Source organism: Cicer arietinum, chromosome 2 (genome assembly GCF_000331145.2).
Source record: "Cicer arietinum cultivar CDC Frontier isolate Library 1 chromosome 2, Cicar.CDCFrontier_v2.0, whole genome shotgun sequence".
In the NCBI taxonomy this organism is placed as follows: domain Eukaryota; kingdom Viridiplantae; phylum Streptophyta; class Magnoliopsida; order Fabales; family Fabaceae; genus Cicer; species Cicer arietinum.
The window spans coordinates 52297338-52318444 of NC_021161.2; the positions used below are offsets into that span (position 1 = coordinate 52297338).

General features: G+C 28.1%; 2 protein-coding genes across 2 annotated transcripts; one reads left to right on the plus strand and one right to left on the minus strand.

The window, feature by feature from the left end:
- The first annotated feature begins 1092 nt into the window (after positions 1-1092).
- LOC101515396 (fimbrin-5) lies at positions 1093-7672 on the plus strand. Its single transcript, XM_004491553.4, has 15 exons — positions 1093-1257; positions 1395-1527; positions 1630-1800; positions 2384-2622; positions 2721-2892; positions 3004-3042; positions 3202-3270; positions 3399-3515; positions 4085-4296; positions 4753-4908; positions 5045-5244; positions 5751-5908; positions 6412-6508; positions 6667-6758; positions 7056-7672. Exons 2-15 carry the CDS (start codon positions 1441-1443, stop codon positions 7251-7253), a joined length of 2007 nt encoding a protein of 668 aa, XP_004491610.1. The 5' UTR covers positions 1093-1257; positions 1395-1440; the 3' UTR covers positions 7254-7672.
- Positions 7673-9760: 2088 nt separating this feature from the next.
- LOC101515731 (uncharacterized) lies at positions 9761-12876 on the minus strand. Its single transcript, XM_004491554.4, has 7 exons — positions 12253-12876; positions 11455-11571; positions 10807-10985; positions 10629-10722; positions 10466-10543; positions 10281-10382; positions 9761-10167 (listed from the first exon to the last, which is right to left on the minus strand). Exons 1-7 carry the CDS (start codon positions 12733-12735, stop codon positions 10033-10035), a joined length of 1188 nt encoding a protein of 395 aa, XP_004491611.1. The 5' UTR covers positions 12736-12876; the 3' UTR covers positions 9761-10032.
- Between the last annotated feature and the right edge of the window lie 8231 nt (positions 12877-21107).

Genomic DNA, 21107 nt, shown 5'->3' on the forward strand with positions numbered 1-21107 from the left:
TTAAATATTTGATAAACTAATTAGTTCACGCATAATTACTCATAAATTTGTCGTAACAAAACTTATTTAACTTATTTGACAAATTTATCTTCAAAAAAATGATATTAATGTGAGATTAATATTGAAATTTGAGAAGTCATATATTTAATTACAATGTTATATTAAAATATGTTATGATAAAAATTTATTGAAATAATATTTTAATTGATAAATTTTATAATTTCTAAGATGTATTTAATAATTAATAAAATTTAGAGATTAATTTGATTGATGTTTAAAATTTTATTGTCAATTTCTCTATTCAATCTCTTAAGATGAGATTAACTAATTAATTGTGATTATGAGTAAAAAAAAAAACAAAGAAAGTGTAATTAATTGTGATTTGATGATGGGAGAGCGGTGTAAGTAATTGAGTGTCACGGATATGGAAAGAGCGAAATAAAAGGAAAATGAAGGAAATGAATAAAGTTGACTTATTGGAATCCTGAAATGGCACTGTTCAATTATTTTTTATAAAAATATATTTTTATGTAGTTTTTTTTAAATTAAAAATAGTTGTGTAACATAATATATAGATTTATGTCATTAAATATTTTATCAACCATTAAAATGATTGTCATTAATCACTTTTTAAATATATAATCTATTAATCACTAAAAATAATTAATTCAGTTTTGAGGTTTAAAGTTGGAACTCAAAAAAAATATCATCTAATAATATCGACAATTGTGCGTTAAATTAAAATTGAACGACGATATCACTATTTTTCTAACCAATAATAACAATGTTAGTTACATTTTTAGTATTTAATAAGATATATGATTTAAGGTGGTTGATGATATATAAATTAAATAAATAGTTAAAAATTTATATTTTAGTAGTTAATAAAGTAATTAAAGTGGTTAGTGATTTAAATTTAAATAAAAAAAATTGATTTTCTTCTTCTTAAAATAACACAAAAAATAAATATTGTTGACCGTATAAATATAGAATTAACAATAAATAGTGTATTAGTGTTAAAAGAAATATTATAGAATTAATAATATGATTTGATTTAATGATGATGATGATTGCTGTATAGCTGATTCCCTTGTCCTTCGCATCTCCTTTCACCAAAACGTATTTTTCTCTCCACCCCATTTCTCACTTTCCTACACACACCTCTTTCTCTCTTTCCTTTTTTGCAAAAATTAAAATATTATTAAAATAAAACAAATAATATGAGAGTTATTTTCAATCTTAATCTTAATCCATAAGGTACGTCTTCTTCTCTTTCGTTTCTTATCTCAATCTGCCATTCCATTTATTATTATTATTATTATTATTATTATTCATTCATTCATTCATTCACTCATCGTTAATTCCAATGTTTTTCTTTTTTTAATTTTATTTAGTGTTGTTCTTCCAACTGTTTGATCATTTTCCCCAACCAAGTTCAACATGTCTAGTTTTGTGGGGGTCCTTGTTTCTGATCAATGGCTTCAGAGCCAGTTCACCCAAGTCGAACTTCGAACCCTCAAATCAAAAGTATGTTTTTTTGGATCCCCTTTTATTTGCTTGAAACATATTAATAACAATCTAGATGTATCTGAAACATGGAATGTGTTTGTGTTTGTGTTTTTTTTCTAGTATGTATCTGAAAGGACTCAATCGGGTCGCATTACTGTCGGAGATTTGCCTTCCATTTTCAAGAAATTAAAGGCTTTTTCTGAGCTGTTTACAGAGGATGAGATTAAGGCTGCATTGGCCGAGTCATATCAGAACATGGATGATGACATTGACTTTGAGTCCTTCCTTAGGGTGAGTATTTTTTTTCCCTTCAAAATTTAAGGCTTTATTTAGGTTTCTGTTCTCATTCAATTTTATGTTTTAATATAATTCTTCTCTTTGAATATGTATGCTTATTGGTTTCCTAGAAGAAATATTACAAACTTGGAGAAATTGCACTCTTATCCATGAGGTATGCTTAAATGACACATATACATATACTCCTTCGGTTTAGGAAAAGAAGATGACATGTAAAAATAGTGGGTGTGTACATGTGTCATTTAAGCAAAACTAAGGGGAGATGTGTGTGACTTTTCCAATGAATAAGAGTGGTCAGTGTTCATTTGAAAAATAGAATGGGTGTGGTGCGTTATTTAAGCATACCTCATAGTAAATGAGTGCAATTTTCCACAAGAACACATGCAGGAATGCTGTATGATGCTCAATTTGTCTCTAGAGTCTTAAGATATATGCCTCCATTATGAAAGTTTACTTGTGTTTTTGTTTTGAATGTCTTTGTAGGAAGGTATATTCAGTTTATATGTAAATAATTTTGTAGGTATTATCTATTATCTATATTGAAACTGGTAGCTTATTTATTGACATTGAGTGGTAGGCACATTTGAATTTGCAAACTCGAGCTACAGCAAAAGACGGAGGTTCAAAAAGTTCTTCTTCATTTTTGAAGACAGCCACAACAACCGTTCATCATGCAATTAATGAATCCGAGAAGGCTTCTTATGTTGCACATATTAACGGTTACTTGGCTGAAGATAAATTCTTGCAACAGTTTCTACCAATTGATCCGGCTACAGATGCGTTGTTTGATCTTGCTAAAGATGGTGTCCTACTCTGGTAAATGATCAGCCCAAAACATAAGATCAATTTTATTTTCAAAGAAAAGAATATAATATTTTCTCTCTCTATTTTTATTGTTTTTTTTACTACTGCAGCAAGCTTATTAATATCGCTGTTCCCGGGACCATAGATGAGCGAGCTATTAACACAAAACGGGTTCTTAATCCATGGGAGAGGAATGAAAATCACACTCTTGGCCTCAATTCAGCAAAGGCTATTGGGTGCACAGTGGTTAATATTGGTACACAAGATATGGTTGAAGGAAGAGTAGGTTCAATCTTCTTTTTGTATTTTCTCCTTTTTTGCGATTTTTATTGCTGAACTTTGACAGACTTTAACTGTTTAATTTTGAAAAGTTTCCTATTTGTTTATTTGTAGCCGCATTTGGTACTTGGTCTGATTTCACAAATAATCAAGGTAGACTACTGAAACCTACTCACTTTTCACTTGCACAATATGGGGCTAAGATAAGGAGATTTACACTATTCTGATTTTGATTATTCATTGGAAAGACTATTTAACTTATGGTGTCTTGTGTTGGTCTGTCTTAACTTTTCATTTATGTGGCAACATTAGATTCAATTGTTAGCTGATCTCAATCTGAAGAAAACTCCTCAACTTTTGGAATTAGTGGAAGATGATAAGGTGATATTCAATTATATTGTTCCTTTTAGTTTTATTTCTAATGTACAAGTTCTATGGTATTCTTTCCTTTACATTTTTCAAAACTACAATTAAATTAAACCTCTTCATACATTATGACAAAATGGCAGGACGTGGAGGAGCTTATCAGTTTACCACCTGACAAGGTTTTATTGAAATGGATGAATTTCCACTTGAAGAAAGCTGGATATGAGAAGCAGGTTACAAATTTTTCTTCAGATGTAAAGGTGAGGGAAATGCTATTTCTTATTGTATTTTTACTTACTCTAATAGAAGTTGTTGGAAATGATGAGTAAGTAGTTATGGTAACATGTGTATATAGAAAATAGGATATGGTTAAATAATTTGTTGCTCTTGCTCCGGTGTGTGTGGAATACACAGATTCTGTCACTTGCTTTCTCGTTTTTCTCTCAACATGGTGTTTGAGCTACTTATTTTTATCATTTTTAACCCTTAAGTACTTCAGGATTTGGCTCCTCTAAAGGACTATTTTTAGAAAGAAATTGAGGAGGTATAACAATTAATGAACTACTATTGTAGTATTGTTTATGAACCCCTTTTGTTCTGACTTACTAAATCACTGAAGAAACTGTGGAGCTTCTTATGTTCTGCTGTCCTTGACAGCGTTATGTAGTTTTCTAGGAAAAAGTTGATTGTACTTTCCTACACCATGCTAGTTACTGAATCAGTGTGGCGCATTTTTCGTCACATAGCAGACGATTGATAAATGTAAACAGATACAATATGTTTCTAAGTTGCACGGGTGTATTTTATTTTCAATGCTTTCTTTTTGCAGGATGGAGAGGCGTATGCTTACTTGCTTAATGCTCTTGCTCCAGAAACTGCAGGCCCATATGCCTTGGCCATAAGTGATCCAACAGAAAGAGCAAATATGGTTCTTGAGCAGGCAGAGAGATTGGATTGCAAGAGATACCTCACTCCAAAGGACATAGTGGAGGGGTCGCCTAACCTTAATCTTGCATTTGTTGCTCAAATATTCCAGCATAGGTATAGTTACTTTTAACTTTTAAGAGGATGCAAATGTGCTAATCACTGTTGCAAATTTATACAGTGAGATTATTTTGGGGCATTGTTCCACAAACCCTTGCTTTTTTTCTTTCCCTTTTTTTATTAGGAAAAGGGTGGCTCCTCTAATAAATTTTTAATAGGCTTTGAAGTATCAGGTTCATTATATCTTATGAATATAGAACAGTTCATACTGTTCTTTCTTTTGATTCTTTCCACTAGACTAGAACTTTACCTTTTGGAAAAAAAAGAGGATGGGGCAGTTAATACGTACATAGCACATGAAGGATCTCTCTAGTTGATTCATTTATTAGGAACAAGTATGTAGGAGTTGTGCAGTTATAGAGTTAGAAAATGTATAGAATGGATATTTAGCTGATGGAGATTTAGACTTTCATTTCTATAAATTCAAAATCTCTGGTGCTTGCACTTGTGTAGGAATGGCCTTACAGTTGACACGCAGAAAATGTCCTTTGCTGAGATGATGACTGACGATGCAGAAACATCCCGAGAAGAAAGATGCTTCAGACTCTGGATTAACAGTCTTGGAATTACTACTTACGTCAATAATGTTTTTGAGGATGTCAGAAATGGGTAGCCTTTTCACTATTCAGTTGGTTCATCATCTGCATTTTCCTTACTGTGGTCACACCTGTCCTCCACTTATGTATTTTAATTTTTTCCTTGACCTAACTACTGGTTATGGTTTTCCATATTTCCTATTCCACAGATGGGTTCTATTAGAAGTTCTTGATAAGGTTTCATCTGGATCTGTCAATTGGAAGCAGGCGACAAAGCCTCCTATAAAGATGCCATTTCGAAAAGTGGAGAATTGTAACCAAGTTATAAAAATCGGAAAGGACCTTAACTTTTCCTTAGTGAATGTTGCTGGTAACGATATTGTACAAGGGAATAAGAAGCTCTTACTAGGTTCGTTTTGATGTTTTTCAGCGTTACGATATTGTTGGTGAATCTGATATGTTTATGTAATGGGTTCCTTCCCTTTGAAGATCTGCCTGACTTCTGTTTTATCATCACTCATTAGATAGTTTGGTGGATCAATGCTTTGTTTTATGCTGCCACTTTTTCTTTTCTAGTTCAATCTTTCAACTGAAGGATAACCAATAGGCAAAATATGTTCTTGTTATTTCTTGCCGGGGAGCATTAATAATAGTTCTCAAATTATTGCATAATTATATATTCGACCTTATATCCATATATCTATCTATATATTAAAGAGTTACCCATGGTGAGTGTAAATAGGAAAACTGGTTTTCTGTTAAAAAGAATATGGTAAATTCTAATTTCATTTAATTAGATGATAGATTGACAAGGTTGTTACGACACAATTCCCTTTTCTGCCCCTTTTTCTTGTTTCCCTTGTGTTATCTAGCATAGGAGTGTCTAACAGGAATATCCATCTCTTTGTCAAACAGCATTTTTGTGGCAGCTTATGAGATTTACAATGCTTCAACTTCTGAGAAATTTGAGATCACGCTCCCAAGGTAAGGAGATTACTGATGCTGATATACTAAACTGGGCTAACAACAAAGTGAAGAAATCCGGAAGAACATCTGAAATGGAAAGTTTCAAGGTAATAAAGCAGAAAATAACCAGTTCTTAGTATGTTGATATTGACATGTACTCATATGATCTTAAGGTGGCTCCATAAAAAAAATTGAAATCATGATTTGACTATTGAGAATGACATATGTATTTGTGTATACCATTGTTGCTACTCTTAATTTTACATTTATCTAAAACAATTATCAGTCTTTGATATTATTTGCTCTCATGTTGAGAGAGAAGTGACAAGTTGTTTGATATTTACTGATAGTAAATCTTGATTTTGTTAAAGCTTTAAAATAAAGAAAATTAAGGACTGTTAAATTTTCATAAAAGGGACAGTGTACAGTTTAAGCGGTTGCTTTGATGTTTGGACTACAGTACAGTTTTTAGATTTAGTGCAAGTTTGGATCCACGTTGAAAAGTATGTAGACGCATGGCAACTTTGAAGCCACATGTTGTAGCTTCCACAGTAAAAAAAATTGGACGCAGTTCCGAACTTGAGCTTATTAGTTTATTTTATTTCATCAGGACAAGAATCTTTCCAACGGTATTTTCTTCCTTGAGCTTTTGAGTGCTGTGGAGCCAAGGGTGGTCAACTGGAGTCTAGTTACTAAAGGGGAGACTGGTATGTCAACTTTGCTAACTATCAAGAAATTGAAGCTGACATAAATTCAACTCAACTATTTAATTTCTTGTCGAGCATTTAATTTAACATTATGTGATGCGAATGTTATCTTACAAACAACAATTGTAATGTTCAAAGAATTTTTTTACCAATTGCAGATGAAGACAAGAAGTTGAATTCTACATATATAATCAGTGTCGCACGAAAACTTGGATGTTCCATTTTCCTGTTACCTGAGGACATAATAGAGGTAAGGTTGTCAAAATAGTTGATGCAATTTTAAATTTTAATAGAATTTTGTTACTGCCCTATGAAAAATCAACTTCAATGATTTTGTTCAGTTTGTTGAATGTCATAGAATTTAATCTATCCATACACATGTATATATTCTTTTATTTTCACGGTAAAACAAATGTTCTACAATAGAGCACTAGTGGTTGTTACATAAATGGTATATTAATGCTTACCAATATTATACCAAAACTGTCATTTAACGGCCTAAAAAATTTATTTGTGGCTCAAGCTTATTTTGGATTAACCTTAACAGGTCAACCAGAAGATGATACTTACTTTAACTGCTAGCATCATGTACTGGAGTCTGCAGCATTCTGAAGAAAGCGTCACCCCAGTAGCATCGCCTGTAGCTTCAGTAGATGGTGAACCAGAAACAGATTTAGTTAGTGAGGTATCAAATTTGGCCATTGATGATAATAATAATGCTTCAGAGAATACCAGCTCTCCTTAAGTTGGAAATATGGAATCTCTGCTGACATTAAAGAAGGAGGTTTTGTTAAAAGTTTGAAGTAAACCACAGAATGAGGGAGAAAATTGCATTTTTGTTTATAGAACAGAAGGATGATGCCAGCCACTCGGTGCTGGGCGCAAAAGAAAGAGCTTATATTTTTCTTTTATAAAAAACTACAGATAATAGAAGGATCTTGTAAAATTTCTTTTAGGATTTTTTTGTACTTTAGGTATATTCTTTAACGAAAATCATATGCATTTGTTCCCAAAAAATAAGAAAAGGGAGGAAGGCGTCAATATTATTTTCTGTCTGATAGCCAAGATTACTCCTAATGCGTGCTAGCAGACATGTTCCTGCACTCCATTTTAGTGAGTGGATTTTCTAGTATAATGCAGATAACCATAAATGTTTGGAGACTATGTATTTCAATTTTTCTGTTTTCGCAAAAATATTGTTGGTTTCTTTTCTTAACTTGGTTCTGAATTCTGCTATCAGAATTAATTCAACTCGTTTGAAACTAAAAGAGAACATGTATACATTTAAATGCATGCCTATTTTTCATCCTTAAAATTATCTTTGTTCATGTGTACAAGACTTTCAATGCAAATTCTATGTCACCTAATAATTTTACATAGGTGTTTAAATATAAATATAGTGAGTTTCACTTTAAGGGTGTGTTAGGTTTGGGGTAAATGGAGGGGAAGGAAGATAATATTTTAAATTATGTGTTTGATTTAACATTTAGGATAGGTTATCCAAAAACAAAAGAAGTCGTAATAAATAATGACTTCAATTTGTGAATTTGAAACTCTAGTCATTGAATATATTAGTTAGGGATTGAGTCATTCTTGATCACTAATTCTCTCTTGATCTTTGATTATGAGGTCATATCAAATATGTTTTTTTTTTTAAAGTCTTCGGTTGATTGTCCGAATAAAATGAATCTTGTTAACAATTTAATATTTTGTATTAATTTGCAGTAAAAAAATTAACATGTGCCCATAATTGTCACACATACTGAATTGGATGAAATATTATTCTCTTTAATTTAGTAGTATTTCTATTAGGGTGGTCATCTACCCCACTATTAGGGTAGTCATCTACCCCTCTTTCTTGCCAATTGTTTTAGCCTTCTTCTTAGTTCTCTCATAAATTGGTGGGTAGAGTAATATCTCACATTCTATTTTGGGCCACATGTCTTGATCATTTATAGGTATTTATGATAGAAAGTTGTTTTTCTCACCCCCAGCTCTTCTAAAAAAAAAAATTCAAATTTTGTTCAAATTGATTAATCTGAACATATATTTGAGAATATTGAGAGTGGAAAAAGAAACAATATTTATGATATATGATATTAGAACAATTCATATATATCCCTACAGTAGCACTTTTGAACATAATCTTTCAGCATTATACCCTTATATGACATGGCAGCAAAAACATGTTTAAATGGTATACCACAATAAAAATTACATGAACAAATGTTGCTATCAAATTTATGAACAAAGAGAGTGTCAATAACTTCAAACTTTAGAATATTACTATTGCATGCATCATTCTAGGAATTAAAAAGAAATATTGAATCCTACACATGCTTTTTTTGAGATACCCGTGACCCATTCATCTTCTCGATCCTCTTAAATTTGGAAATAGGAACAAAAAAATGTAATTAAACAATTAAGTTTTTATGATTTTCATAAATATCTTTTATTTGAAAAACAAACACTTACTACCACTATAAACACGTGAAGTCGCATTCTTAATTTATTTGTCATTTTTTAGAGTATCATTTTATTAAGTCATTTGGATTCAAAGTAATTTTTTATTAATTTTTATATAACTAATTTATTATATAGTTTTTCAAATTCAAGCATGTATTATACAGATGATTACATCTAGTTAAATCTCATGATTTAACCTATACTAGTAGTTTCTTTTTTATCTCCCTCCCTACCTTTGGTCCTTTTAAACCATTTTATTTTTTGTGATAAAACCATCTTCTATATGGTCAAAATCCATCTTACTATGACCAATGATGACATTTTATCACCTTTTCTATTCAAAATTTTATTTTTAGTAATTGTATACCTTTTTTTATAGACGATTTACAATAGAATTTATCGATAATCTACAAACTAAAAATTCTAAACTTAAATCAAGATCGCATCGAGTGTAAAAAAAAATTCAGCTATTTATATCTAAATTTGGTTAATCAACTATAATTAATATTTTATCACATTAAAATGCGTACAATTGACAATTGTCTATTTTTCTTAACTTAAATATTTTCAAATAATTGCTTTAAAATTTAGACCATCCAATTTTGTTTGATGAAAAAGTCATGCTCTATGCAACTACAATGAATCCAAATCCAAAATTAGGTATGTATATTCTTTGAAATTTTACAAACCCTTCGCAGTTAAATTTGTCCAACATTTTTAATTTCCTAGTGCTTTAAAGTTCTTCATCTAAACAGAAAAAGTTTTAACAAGATAGCATAATCAAAGTTAGTAAAATACCAGAGTACTAAAATTTGATGATAATGCACATTATTATAACAACAATAATTAATAGTTTATGATGTTTCCATATTCAAATTTACAATTATATCACCTACAAAAATCCTGAAAACACAACAGGGCTCATGTCACGCCCTCGGCGACGACGATTTAAAGGATTCCATAGATTCAACGTTCTCTGCTTGTGGCAACAGATCATACTTCGGACGGTTGGTTTCGACATTTCAATGTCTCAAAAGAAAGAAAAAATCAAATGGCTATTATTTGTCATCCATTTTAAGGGAATTTAGCCTTCTTATCCTTTGATCAAGCTCCTTCATGACTTCAGGTTCTTGTTTCTTCCTTTGTTTCGATATTGTATTAGTCGTCATCGAACCTATCTTATCGAATGCCACCTGCAGACACAAAAATGGATGATAAAATGGAAACCATAAAGTATGATATACAAAAATATTGGAAAGAAAATCAGTTAGATAAAGATATAATGAACTTTTGAGATTTTTCTTACTGTTAGTAAATCATCTGGATCAAATAGGTGATGAGTTGTCATATGCAGGACATTGATTACTTCCCCAACATGATGAGTTAGAAGAATTTGATCTTCTTTCATCTGCAAATTGGAAGTGAAAATTGTTGAAATCTTCTATATTTTGTGTGTTAATTGAAAGAACACAAAGACTACACTAGTGGTACCTTGAAAATTGCCAAGGCCACATTAAATATAACCTTAGCTCCCTCGTAGAAAATAACATCCCATACTCGTAGCGTTGTCTGATTCAAGGAAAAAGTATTGATACGGAGAACAATGTAACAATTCAAGGTAATGATTTTATTGCGGTATTATTTGTTAACTAACCTCAGAAGGCAGGCTCTTTGAAAACAAGCAAAGGAACCACTCGGTGGTAACAAGAGAAACATCAAATTCCAAAGCTTCCAAATGTGTTGCAATTCTGCATTTCAATTTCGGGCAATTATCAGAATTTACTAAGAAATATAAACATATGTCGCATAGCTAACGCATCACGTTAAAATACCTTGGGCACTTTTTACTGAGTAAATCTTTAAACACTCTTTGTTCGACATGGCATCCTGATAAGTTGTTTGTGTAACAGTCGCTAACCAGGACATTTTCCAACAAGACAGCAAGCATCCAAAATGCATCTTCTTCGGTTTTCATCACCAGTAACAACAATGCCGCAACATAGTTTAAACCCTAGAACAAAAATATTGTTGAGTCAATAACTAAGACGATACATTCTCAGGCATGCATTTATTTATTTTTAATCAAAGTAAATCATATATTATTGTCAACTTTTACTAAGGTTGTATGTAGTTATATTTTGCCTAACATGTTATTTTTTGAACATATAATTGCTGACGAAGTCGAGAAAAACAAATGTAGGAGCATAATAATAGAACTTATGAATGATTTTTAGTAGTCAGAGTTGAGAGATAATACAAGAATAAGAAATATATTTCACATATAATCCTGAAGAAAAAGAATAGAAGAAGAATTGATCGAATCAAAGAGGTGTGAAAATAAAATATAAAATATACGTTCTTTTCAGATAGCTAACATGAGACATTTAGTATAGTCAAATTCGAAGTTATCAGACACTATCTTTCATGTAGTTTGCAGGGGGGGAAATTCAGAAAAGGATCGATAAGAGAGCCACACACACCTGACAATATCCAACATCAGAATCACGGAAAGAATAAGCAACAAGAACACGCCTAAGAGCAGCGTGTCCTTCAGGAGTGTCCAGCCACGCGTGACCGGGGAAGGTTCTTGGTAAGTCCTGCAAAAACGCTTACGAAAAAAATTCACAAACCAAATGAAAATAACAAGCATTGTAACACCTAGACAAGTTTAAATTATTCTCAAACAGACATCAATAACAAGTGGCCGATTTAAGATCACATCAAACTATAACAAGATATATAAAGTTAATCCCCGATCTTTAAACTGCATTGAGGAGAATGCCACACAAGTTCATATGTCTTTGTGATCAGCATGTACTTAAATCTATATTTTGCCTTATCTAAAATTCATATACTCAAGGGCGTATAAATTAGCTACAAGGAGCTAAGGCTAACAGATCCCATAATTATACTAATGGTTGAAAAATATAGAACTCATAAATGCTTCACCTCTTATAAATCTTTCTTAACTCTAAATGTTTATTCATAAATAATAAGCTTTACTCATTCAGGGTAAAAACAAAAGTCAAACCCCAAGTTGATCATCAAAATCTGCAGCAAGATTTGTCTGAAAAACTTTTAACAAAACACAAAATGCAAAGTATAGACAATATATTCCCCCATCAATTTTAATTGAAAATGATCAACAACACATTACACATCCACAAAAAATGTCAAATAAAAGGGAACCAAACAAATCCATAAGGATAATGATACAACAAAACTTATGATCAAAATCAAACCAAAAATTATATGAACAAAAATGTAGAAGAACTCACATGATCTATCTGTCTAGTAGCAGGTGTAATCATCCCCTCCACAGCTTTAGTCAAATCATCATAATAACTCTCAGGAACAGTGGACTTTTTCTTTGCAGCACCAGACAAAGAAAACCAAACCTTAGGCCTAAGAACAGGTGGTATCCCTTTCCTTATCAACTTCTTCAAAGTAATAGCATTAGCCAATGCTGAAAATTTCAATGAAGATGTAAGTGCACTCCCTTGTCCTATGGTTGTATGAAGATACCAATTTGCACCTTTGCTAGCTTCCAATGCCCACCAAACTCTACCTTGTTGTCTCACCTTTTCCCTTACATCATTCAACACATTCACATCATCAACATTCCCTTCCACCGTGAATCCATAAAGGTCTTGAAATTTTACAGTCAGATTTGCTCTTCTAGAATGGATGCTAGGCCTCAAAATTGCAGCTTGAGATTGGTATTCAAATGCAAGGTCAATTTTGCTTTTGGTTCCATACATTTTTTTAACCCTTAAGAAAAAAATGGGCAACAAAAAGGGTTTTAAGGTATTGAAAAAAAAAAGAAATGTCTTTTGAATTGGAAATTTGAAAAAGGAACGACCTTGTCAAATGAGAATTAAAAAACCCATTTATCTGAAACCATGAAATGGTCCATTTTAAGGACCTGGGTCATTGAAATTAGGTGAAAAAAAAAGGTGAATTTTTAACAATAACAAAATGGGTGCAACAAGATTTGATCAAAACAAGGGTGAGATTTCAAAATTCTATAGCAAAATAGAAAAATTTCAAATTTTGGGAAGCGATTGAAAAACCCCTTTGTTCATATAATCAAAAAGCTTGAACCTTTGGCAAATTGAGCTTGAATCTGTTCTAGACTGAGCTTGTCTATTGAAAAAATATATATATTTATATGAATTGTGAACAACAACAACAAAAAGAACAAAAGAAAAGAAAAGATGGAAAAAACAGAGAAAAATAGATCTTTATTATTATAGATGAATTGTGAATGTAATATACAGAGAGAAAGAACGCTGAGGAAAAATTGAAGTCCTGAAATGGTTGATTAACAAATAACAAAAGAAAGAGAGAGAAGAATAAAACCCTAGAATATAGGGAAAATAAAAGAAATAGAAAAAGAGAGTGTAAAAACAGAACGAAGAAATAGGTACCTCTCGCTATGCTTGACACACAATATCTCTAATATCTATTTTTTTTGTTTTTTCTGTTTTAACAATTTTAGTTTAATAAAATAATCATTTTTCTTACTCGATAATAAATAAAGAAATTAATTAGAACGTCGAGTTCATATCACTGGATTAGTTGCTTGATTTAAATGCTTAATAGATTAAAAAGGCCTTCAAGGTTTTTAATTTAATTTTCAAACTTATAATTTATTTTAAATTTAATGAACGTTAAATTTTAATTGATCAAAACTGTTAAATCAATAAAAATATTTATTTTTATTATAATTAATTTTAAATTTATGTATATAATTAATTATAATGTGCAAAAATATAAATTTATCATTTTAAATTTAATATTTTTCTATGATATCTTTAACTACTTATTATTTTACAATATATATATATTGTTTTTAGTGAACAAAATTATTTTGATTTTATTATCTAAGTGTCATCTAAAATTGCTTTGCAAATTAATTTATCTTTTAATATATTGATATTTATCTTGATGAATAAGGCTATTGTGAATAAAATAATAGTTAATAATATATTAACCATTATTTTAATGCATATGTTTCTATAGAAATGGCACTTAAAAGGCTACAGAGGGAGTACCTTTCTAGAAGATGTGGCATGTACTTTTTTTTATTTGTTTATTTTTAGTTTTTAGACTTATGGCATATGCTTTTTTTAATTTTAATTTTTTTCTTAATAAAGAGTTTAAATAATATGTAAGACTAGAATAAAATAATTTATTTGTGTATATAACAGTTTATTTTTTACAAGTATATTCCTGTATATTATTATATATGCATAAAAAGTATAAAGTTACATCTTAAAATAATGTTTCTTTTTACCATGATTGTTATATTGCATTTGATAAATAGTAGTTGATGATAGCTAATAAATCAAGAGATAAAATTTAAAGGGTTACATAAAATTAGAAGTTCTAATATAAAATTATTTAAACATATTTCTAGATAATATTTATAAAAAAAATCAATTAAGATATATAAGATAAAAATAAGAGAGAAAATATAATATTAAAAATTCATAAATGATTATTATTAAATAATTTAATTTTAATTATACGAACTTATACCCTACTAGTACTATATACTATAAACTAATTTTTTTTACTTTGCGAAACAAAATCTAGATATAACTTTTTAAATATTTCAATGAATACAATCAATTTTTGTTATTACATGTTAAACCAATGATTTTTAAGGCAAAATTAACTATTTAACAATAGTATTACATAAAATTAATTAAAAGTCTTTTATGGTAGTATAATCTTACTTGCCATAAAATATGTTTTTTAATGCTCTAATTTGGATCTTTAAATTACATAAATAATGTTTTTTTATATTATGCTTTGAATACATCTATGTTTCAATTTTGTTGGAACATACTGTTTTAATATTTAAAATCCTAAAATCATAGTGGTCAATAATATAATTAGTTTGAATTACGTATATAATATTTTCTTAATGATCTTGGATCTCTATACAATACGTAAGTTCATAATGATTAACATGTGATATAAACTTAAAGAATTAACTTTATTAAAAATATTTAAAGATTAATTTGTTAAAAATGGATACCTTTAAGAGCAAGTGAGCATGTAATTGTTAAACGCAATTTACCGAGTTAACAATTACGAGAAATATTTGTTTGAACACAAATATAAATAAATAAATAAATAAATAATATTTAAATACACTCACACAAATAAATAAAAATAAAAGAGTAAACTTATTTGTACTTTTTAAATAACTTGTTTGAACACAAACATAAGTAAATAAGATTTGGTCAGACTCACACAAAAATATATTATTTAATTATTTTAAAAGTATAAATCATTTTATTATTTTATCATAATTTATTTGTATGAGTGTACCTAAATATTGTTTATTTATGTTTGTGCCCAACTAAGAATTTCTCAACACCTAGTTAAGACTTGTATGGTTTATATGTTGGGGTTTTCAAATCAATTTAACAAAAAAGAAATAACTGTAATTATTGTTTATTTATTTATTTATACAACGAAGTACTTAGAGTGATAATACAATTGGTCAAGACAAACTTTGTATTTATCAAAAAAATTAAAATATAAGTTTGACCTTGTTACGGTTTATTAATCTATTTATATTAATATTTTTAAATAAATAGTTGGATATATTTTTAAATAAATTATAAATTTAATAAGTCAATGAAATTAAATACTTTTTTTTAATGTAATATCACATTTTAAAAAAATTAACTTTGTATAATATTATATTTCAAAATAAGAATGATTATGATAGTTTTCTTTTTAATCATTATTTTATTAAAAAAACGAGCAGAGGTGAAATTACAAAAATTTCATTTACTTTGTTTAATTATTTATTATAGACACCAAGAATCCGTCTGTTACAATTCGTAAAAATTTATTTTTTTTAAAAAAAATTTAATCACTTTTGAAAATTTGCATCTATTTATTACAATTTTTTTAAAAAAATTATCTAAAACTACTCATATGAGAAATTATTTTTCATATCTTCTAAAAAATATCATTTTATAATTGATATTTAAAAATAAATATTTTCACCACGACACACAAATATAAAATGTAATTTTAAAATAATTTAATACCAAAATCCTTTTTTTTTTAAACATGTAACAAACATACTAAATTCTAGTAGTTTGACTATTAAACATATAGAAATTTTAGTGTGTCAGTCTGGTGTGTTTATAGCCACTAAATAATGGTTAACTATTAAGATGCAGTGTACTTACAAATGAAATGTATGTATGTTAAAAGAATTATTCATCATGGTAGGTTTATCATATTGAAAAGTCAAAATCTAAGAATAGTTCGTTTAGTCACAAAAAATAAATGAATAGTTCCGAATTTAAAAATGGAGATAGTAGTCTCCGATTCCTTATAAACGTGCATACGGTTAAGAAAAACTCTTTAATATTTTAATTTTAATATAAAAATAATAATAATAATAATAATAATAATAATAATAATAATTTAATAAAAATAGTTTTTGATGTGTGACCTCTCGTATCCTATGTTGTAGATGCAATGATGTTCCAAAAATAATTATGCAGATCTTTAGAGATTGTGAATGTACTGAGGAGCTTTAGACTAGAACCGTTAAAGAAGAATATTGAATAGACTAAAACCTTTAAAGAAGAATATTGAAATAAATTCTTTAGTCTTGGTCTATTTGCTTGGTTTTATTGGAACATAGTCAATAACAATGTAGGTAATACTCTTTGGAAGTGGAAGACATTTTTTGGTGTTACTATGGTTGTCTTGTGGAAATATTGTAACATATTCTTATTTCTCAAACTCTTGAGATAGGTGATAAATTGTGGAAGTCGGTACACCATTAGGTCCACGATATAGCGATAAGAATTGAACCACCCATTGGTCTCAAGAGGAATAAACATATCAATACAATATTAAGCTTAGACTAAACCTCGTCATGGGTATATCGAAGTTAATAGAGATGGATCTCATTACCTTAGCAATAATAGCTCAGTTTGCGGAGGTATCTTATCTAAAAAATTTCTTTATCTTAAGAAACATTGCATCTTCAAACGCTTTAATGGTTGAATTTGGACAATTCTAATTGGATTTAAAGTTGTTACTCAATTGAACTTTCCTCGAATTATTATTGAATCTGACTCAAAAGTAGTTATCGACATAATTCATTATTGATAAACCTCTTTTCGGAATCTACAACCAGTTTTAACATAAACTAATTATTCTATTCATTCTCATCATTGACAAGTCGAAGTTGTGATCATTGATTGCGATTCAAATAAATGTGCATATATAGTTGCACACATAACCCATTATACATGGATATTAAGATTATTTACCCCGAGTTTGAATTCTTAGTATTCTTCTTATTTCATTAAAAGAAAAATTAAAATTGAGATAATGAAAAAAAGTGACGCATTTTTTGTTTGACACATTTTTGCAATAATGGGATAAATTTGTGTAGGTGAAAGGCAATCATGTGACCCACAAATTCATCACTTGGAATTGAGAGAAATATTACAATGTTGGAGTGGGACCCGTTTGGTAGGCCCATCCTTTCACTTGCGCCAAACGTAAGAAATCACGTGCGTGTGTGAGTATTGTGAAAGAAACAATGGAAAATATGGAATGGATAAGTCTCATCCAAATTCAATTTCAAAATTAAAAAGTGTTTCTTCATCCGTGGCTACGGGTGCCAATAGCTTATATGTCTCACATGGATATCCGATTTAGCCTCTAAGTCAAATCATATTTTTTACAAATAGAAAGACCAAAAGCTTTTTCAAAATGTCAAAAAGAAAATAAAAATCATTTAGATTTATTGAACTGATCTAATTAAATAAATATGAATAATATTTTATATTATTATTATTATTATTGTTATTGTATATTAAATTTTGAACTTTATGTTAAATTATATAAATTTAATAACTTTAGTAATTGAATCATATTATTCTACATATTTTTGATATATTTAAATATATTATAATAAAATAAAATTAAAATATGATGTGATATAAAATTAATTTTTAAAAAATGTAAAGTTAAATCTAAAAAAAAATATTTAATTTAATTGACCTAATAGTTTGTTAATTTATAGAAGATATGTTTGTTAACTTATTTAAATATGTTAATATAAAATAAATTTTTAAACAGACTAATAGATTCTACCAAACTATCACAAAAGTTAAACTTATACCTAAAAAAAAAACCACCATAAATTAAACATATATCTTAAATATTTTGACAAATCAGACATAATTTTTTCAAAATCTAATTCGGCTTAGCTTAATTACATCCTAAAAGGGACTAATGATTTTTAATTAAGAATGACCTATTTAATAGAATTTAAATTTAAATTTTAAGATTTTTTTCTTTGGAAATCAAAGAGTTACAAAAATATTAGTTTCAAAGTTAATCCTCCATGGTACTAATTTTACTTAATCTTATATCTCATCTATTTAAAACCAAAATGTTTGTTAGTACTTATTGGATTTTTTGTTGAGGATATGCTGTAAATATTGGGTAATAAGATGATGAAATTAATGATGATGAATGTTGCATAAATAAATTACAAAGCGTGTATATCACACTAAACTTTAGGTTCGATTACCTCTCATCAATCTATATATATTGGATGCAAACGGATTAACCGGCGAATAACCTTCAGGATACTTTGAAATCCTTGAAGTGAATTGTACATTCACATCAAGTTTATCGATCAATAATATTTTATGAAATAAAGTTTTTTCATTTACTTTCGTGCACTAGAGAAAAAAAGAAATGACTCATAAATATTTAACAGAAATTTGATTAATGTAACATAAAAATTGTGTTGTCTTTTCTGCCTCTAAAGTATCTTTATTTATAGAAAAACTCATACCAATTGGTAAAAAAAAAAATAACTTTTGAACTCATACCAATTGGTGAAATAAATTAGTGAAAGTTTTTAATCAGATGCATTAGTTTGAATTCAACTCAAACATTGCAACCACTTAACATACATTAAGTTATTTAATTTTGCTACATAAATATGGCTATTAGAGAATTCCAAATATATTTTTGAAATCCCCATAAAAATATGTATTAATTTTTATTTCTATAAACTAAATTTAGGATGAGTTTCTTTTCTACATTTTGCATGCACTTTAAAAGTATACTTCTAACAAGAATACACTCTTTTTATATTTGTATATTCTCAATGTGGATTTCCGAACAAAAATACAGTAATTTTATCCTCTAAATATCTATTTATGAACAAGACTTGGGTTTTTAAAAAAATATAGATAAAAGTAGTTATTTAACTTTTTTAATAGGGAGCAAATCATTGGATCTTTGGTCAGTAGTAGTTCTTGTGTTTATGGGCCGGCATGTTCCTTACATTGGGCTGAACCTGGCCGGTTTATGTCAACGTGGGTCCCAAATGCTTTTGTTTTGGAGTCCACCAAATTAAGCCGGCTTCACCTTCTATTCAATATCACTTTTTTTATCCTATATATTTATTAAATTATTTTTATTTAAATATTCATGTACTTATAATTATCATTAATTTAAATTGAAAAATAGTAAATTAAGAGCTGTATGTATAATATTATCTCTAAAATGAAATTACAAATAAAATTATGACAAACTATGCTATTAAGAAAGATATTTTACTATATTTAATTTATCCAATTAAAACAAAATTAATTCTATTGTTTAAATTATAAATTGGATAATTAAAAATAGAAAAAGTTAAATTTATTTTAGAGATACTATTATTAAATAAAAGAAAAATTGATAATTTTGTTTATATTTTATTCCAAAAAATATAAATTAATCTTATTTTGAGGGGAATATTAAATAGAGAGTACAAGTAAAAAATAAAAGGATCATTCATTTTCTTATATAAAAAAATATTTATTTTAGAATGATTTTTTACAAATAAAGTAATCAGTGAATAGAGAGAGTAGCTAATGGTTGCAGTAATATATCAGTGTGATTTTTTTTTTTTCCTTCTTCTGACAAAGAGAGTGATAGGCCCCTAAAAAGAAACAAAAAAACAACTACAAATTATGAGAATATAATATTTGATCACTACGCGATAATTATAACAGTTTTTAGCGTAAAAGTTTAAGTTTAGCTTTGTAATATAATAATGTTTCTCATCCCCAATTTATAGAAATAACTTTGATCACTTACCAAATAAATAAATATCTTCACTTGATAAAACTAAGGCCAAAATGTACTTATATTCCTTAGAAATTTAAATTAATTTGTACTTAGTTTTTTTTTTATTTTTAATTTGGCTTTTTATGTTACATTTTATTTACACTATTGATCATTTATTTCAATTTTGTTAATAATTAATATAATTAAAAACTTTTAATTGGTAGAAATTCTACAAAATACTGCAATAATATTTCTTTCATATCAATTACTTAAAAAAACTCATCAAATTTTATAAATAATTTATATTTTTAAATTTTTTTTAACAATTTAAACACACATATAACCTTAAAATAATCATGAATGTATATTTATAAAATCAATGTATTTTAATTTCTTGTGCAAAACAATTTAGATAATCATCTGTTGCGACGTTTTGATCGGCTATTAATATTTAATGATAGTAATTCGAAAAAAAATTTAAATTTAAGAAATCACATATCTAATTTAATATTTTATAGGTTAATAGTGCAAATTGAATCTAACTTAAATGATCAAATTAAAAAGAAGAAAAATATAAATAACCTAAATAAAAATTGAAATAAACTTAAAATACTAAAGATGTATTTTGTCTAAAATTAAACACCCAATTTTTTATTACTCTTTTTGCACCATATTAATGATAGCATATTTGCATAAAAAGTAATCACACAAAGAGTATGAGTTTTAGTTTTTAATATAATATTAATTAAATTTCTCAACTCTATTCTCTAATTCATATAATGCAGATCATCTACAAATTATAATTCTCTATTTTACATTTATAATAAATAAAACATATCAGTGATTAATAATTAATAAAAATGATTTAGTATAATCATCTGTCTATTTCTTTAATATATCATTTTTTTAATTTAAGAGAAATAGTTAAATGTTGTTATTGTAAAACAAATGGAGTGTCAGATCTAAGCGATAATAAAAACACCAAAGCTAATATAAT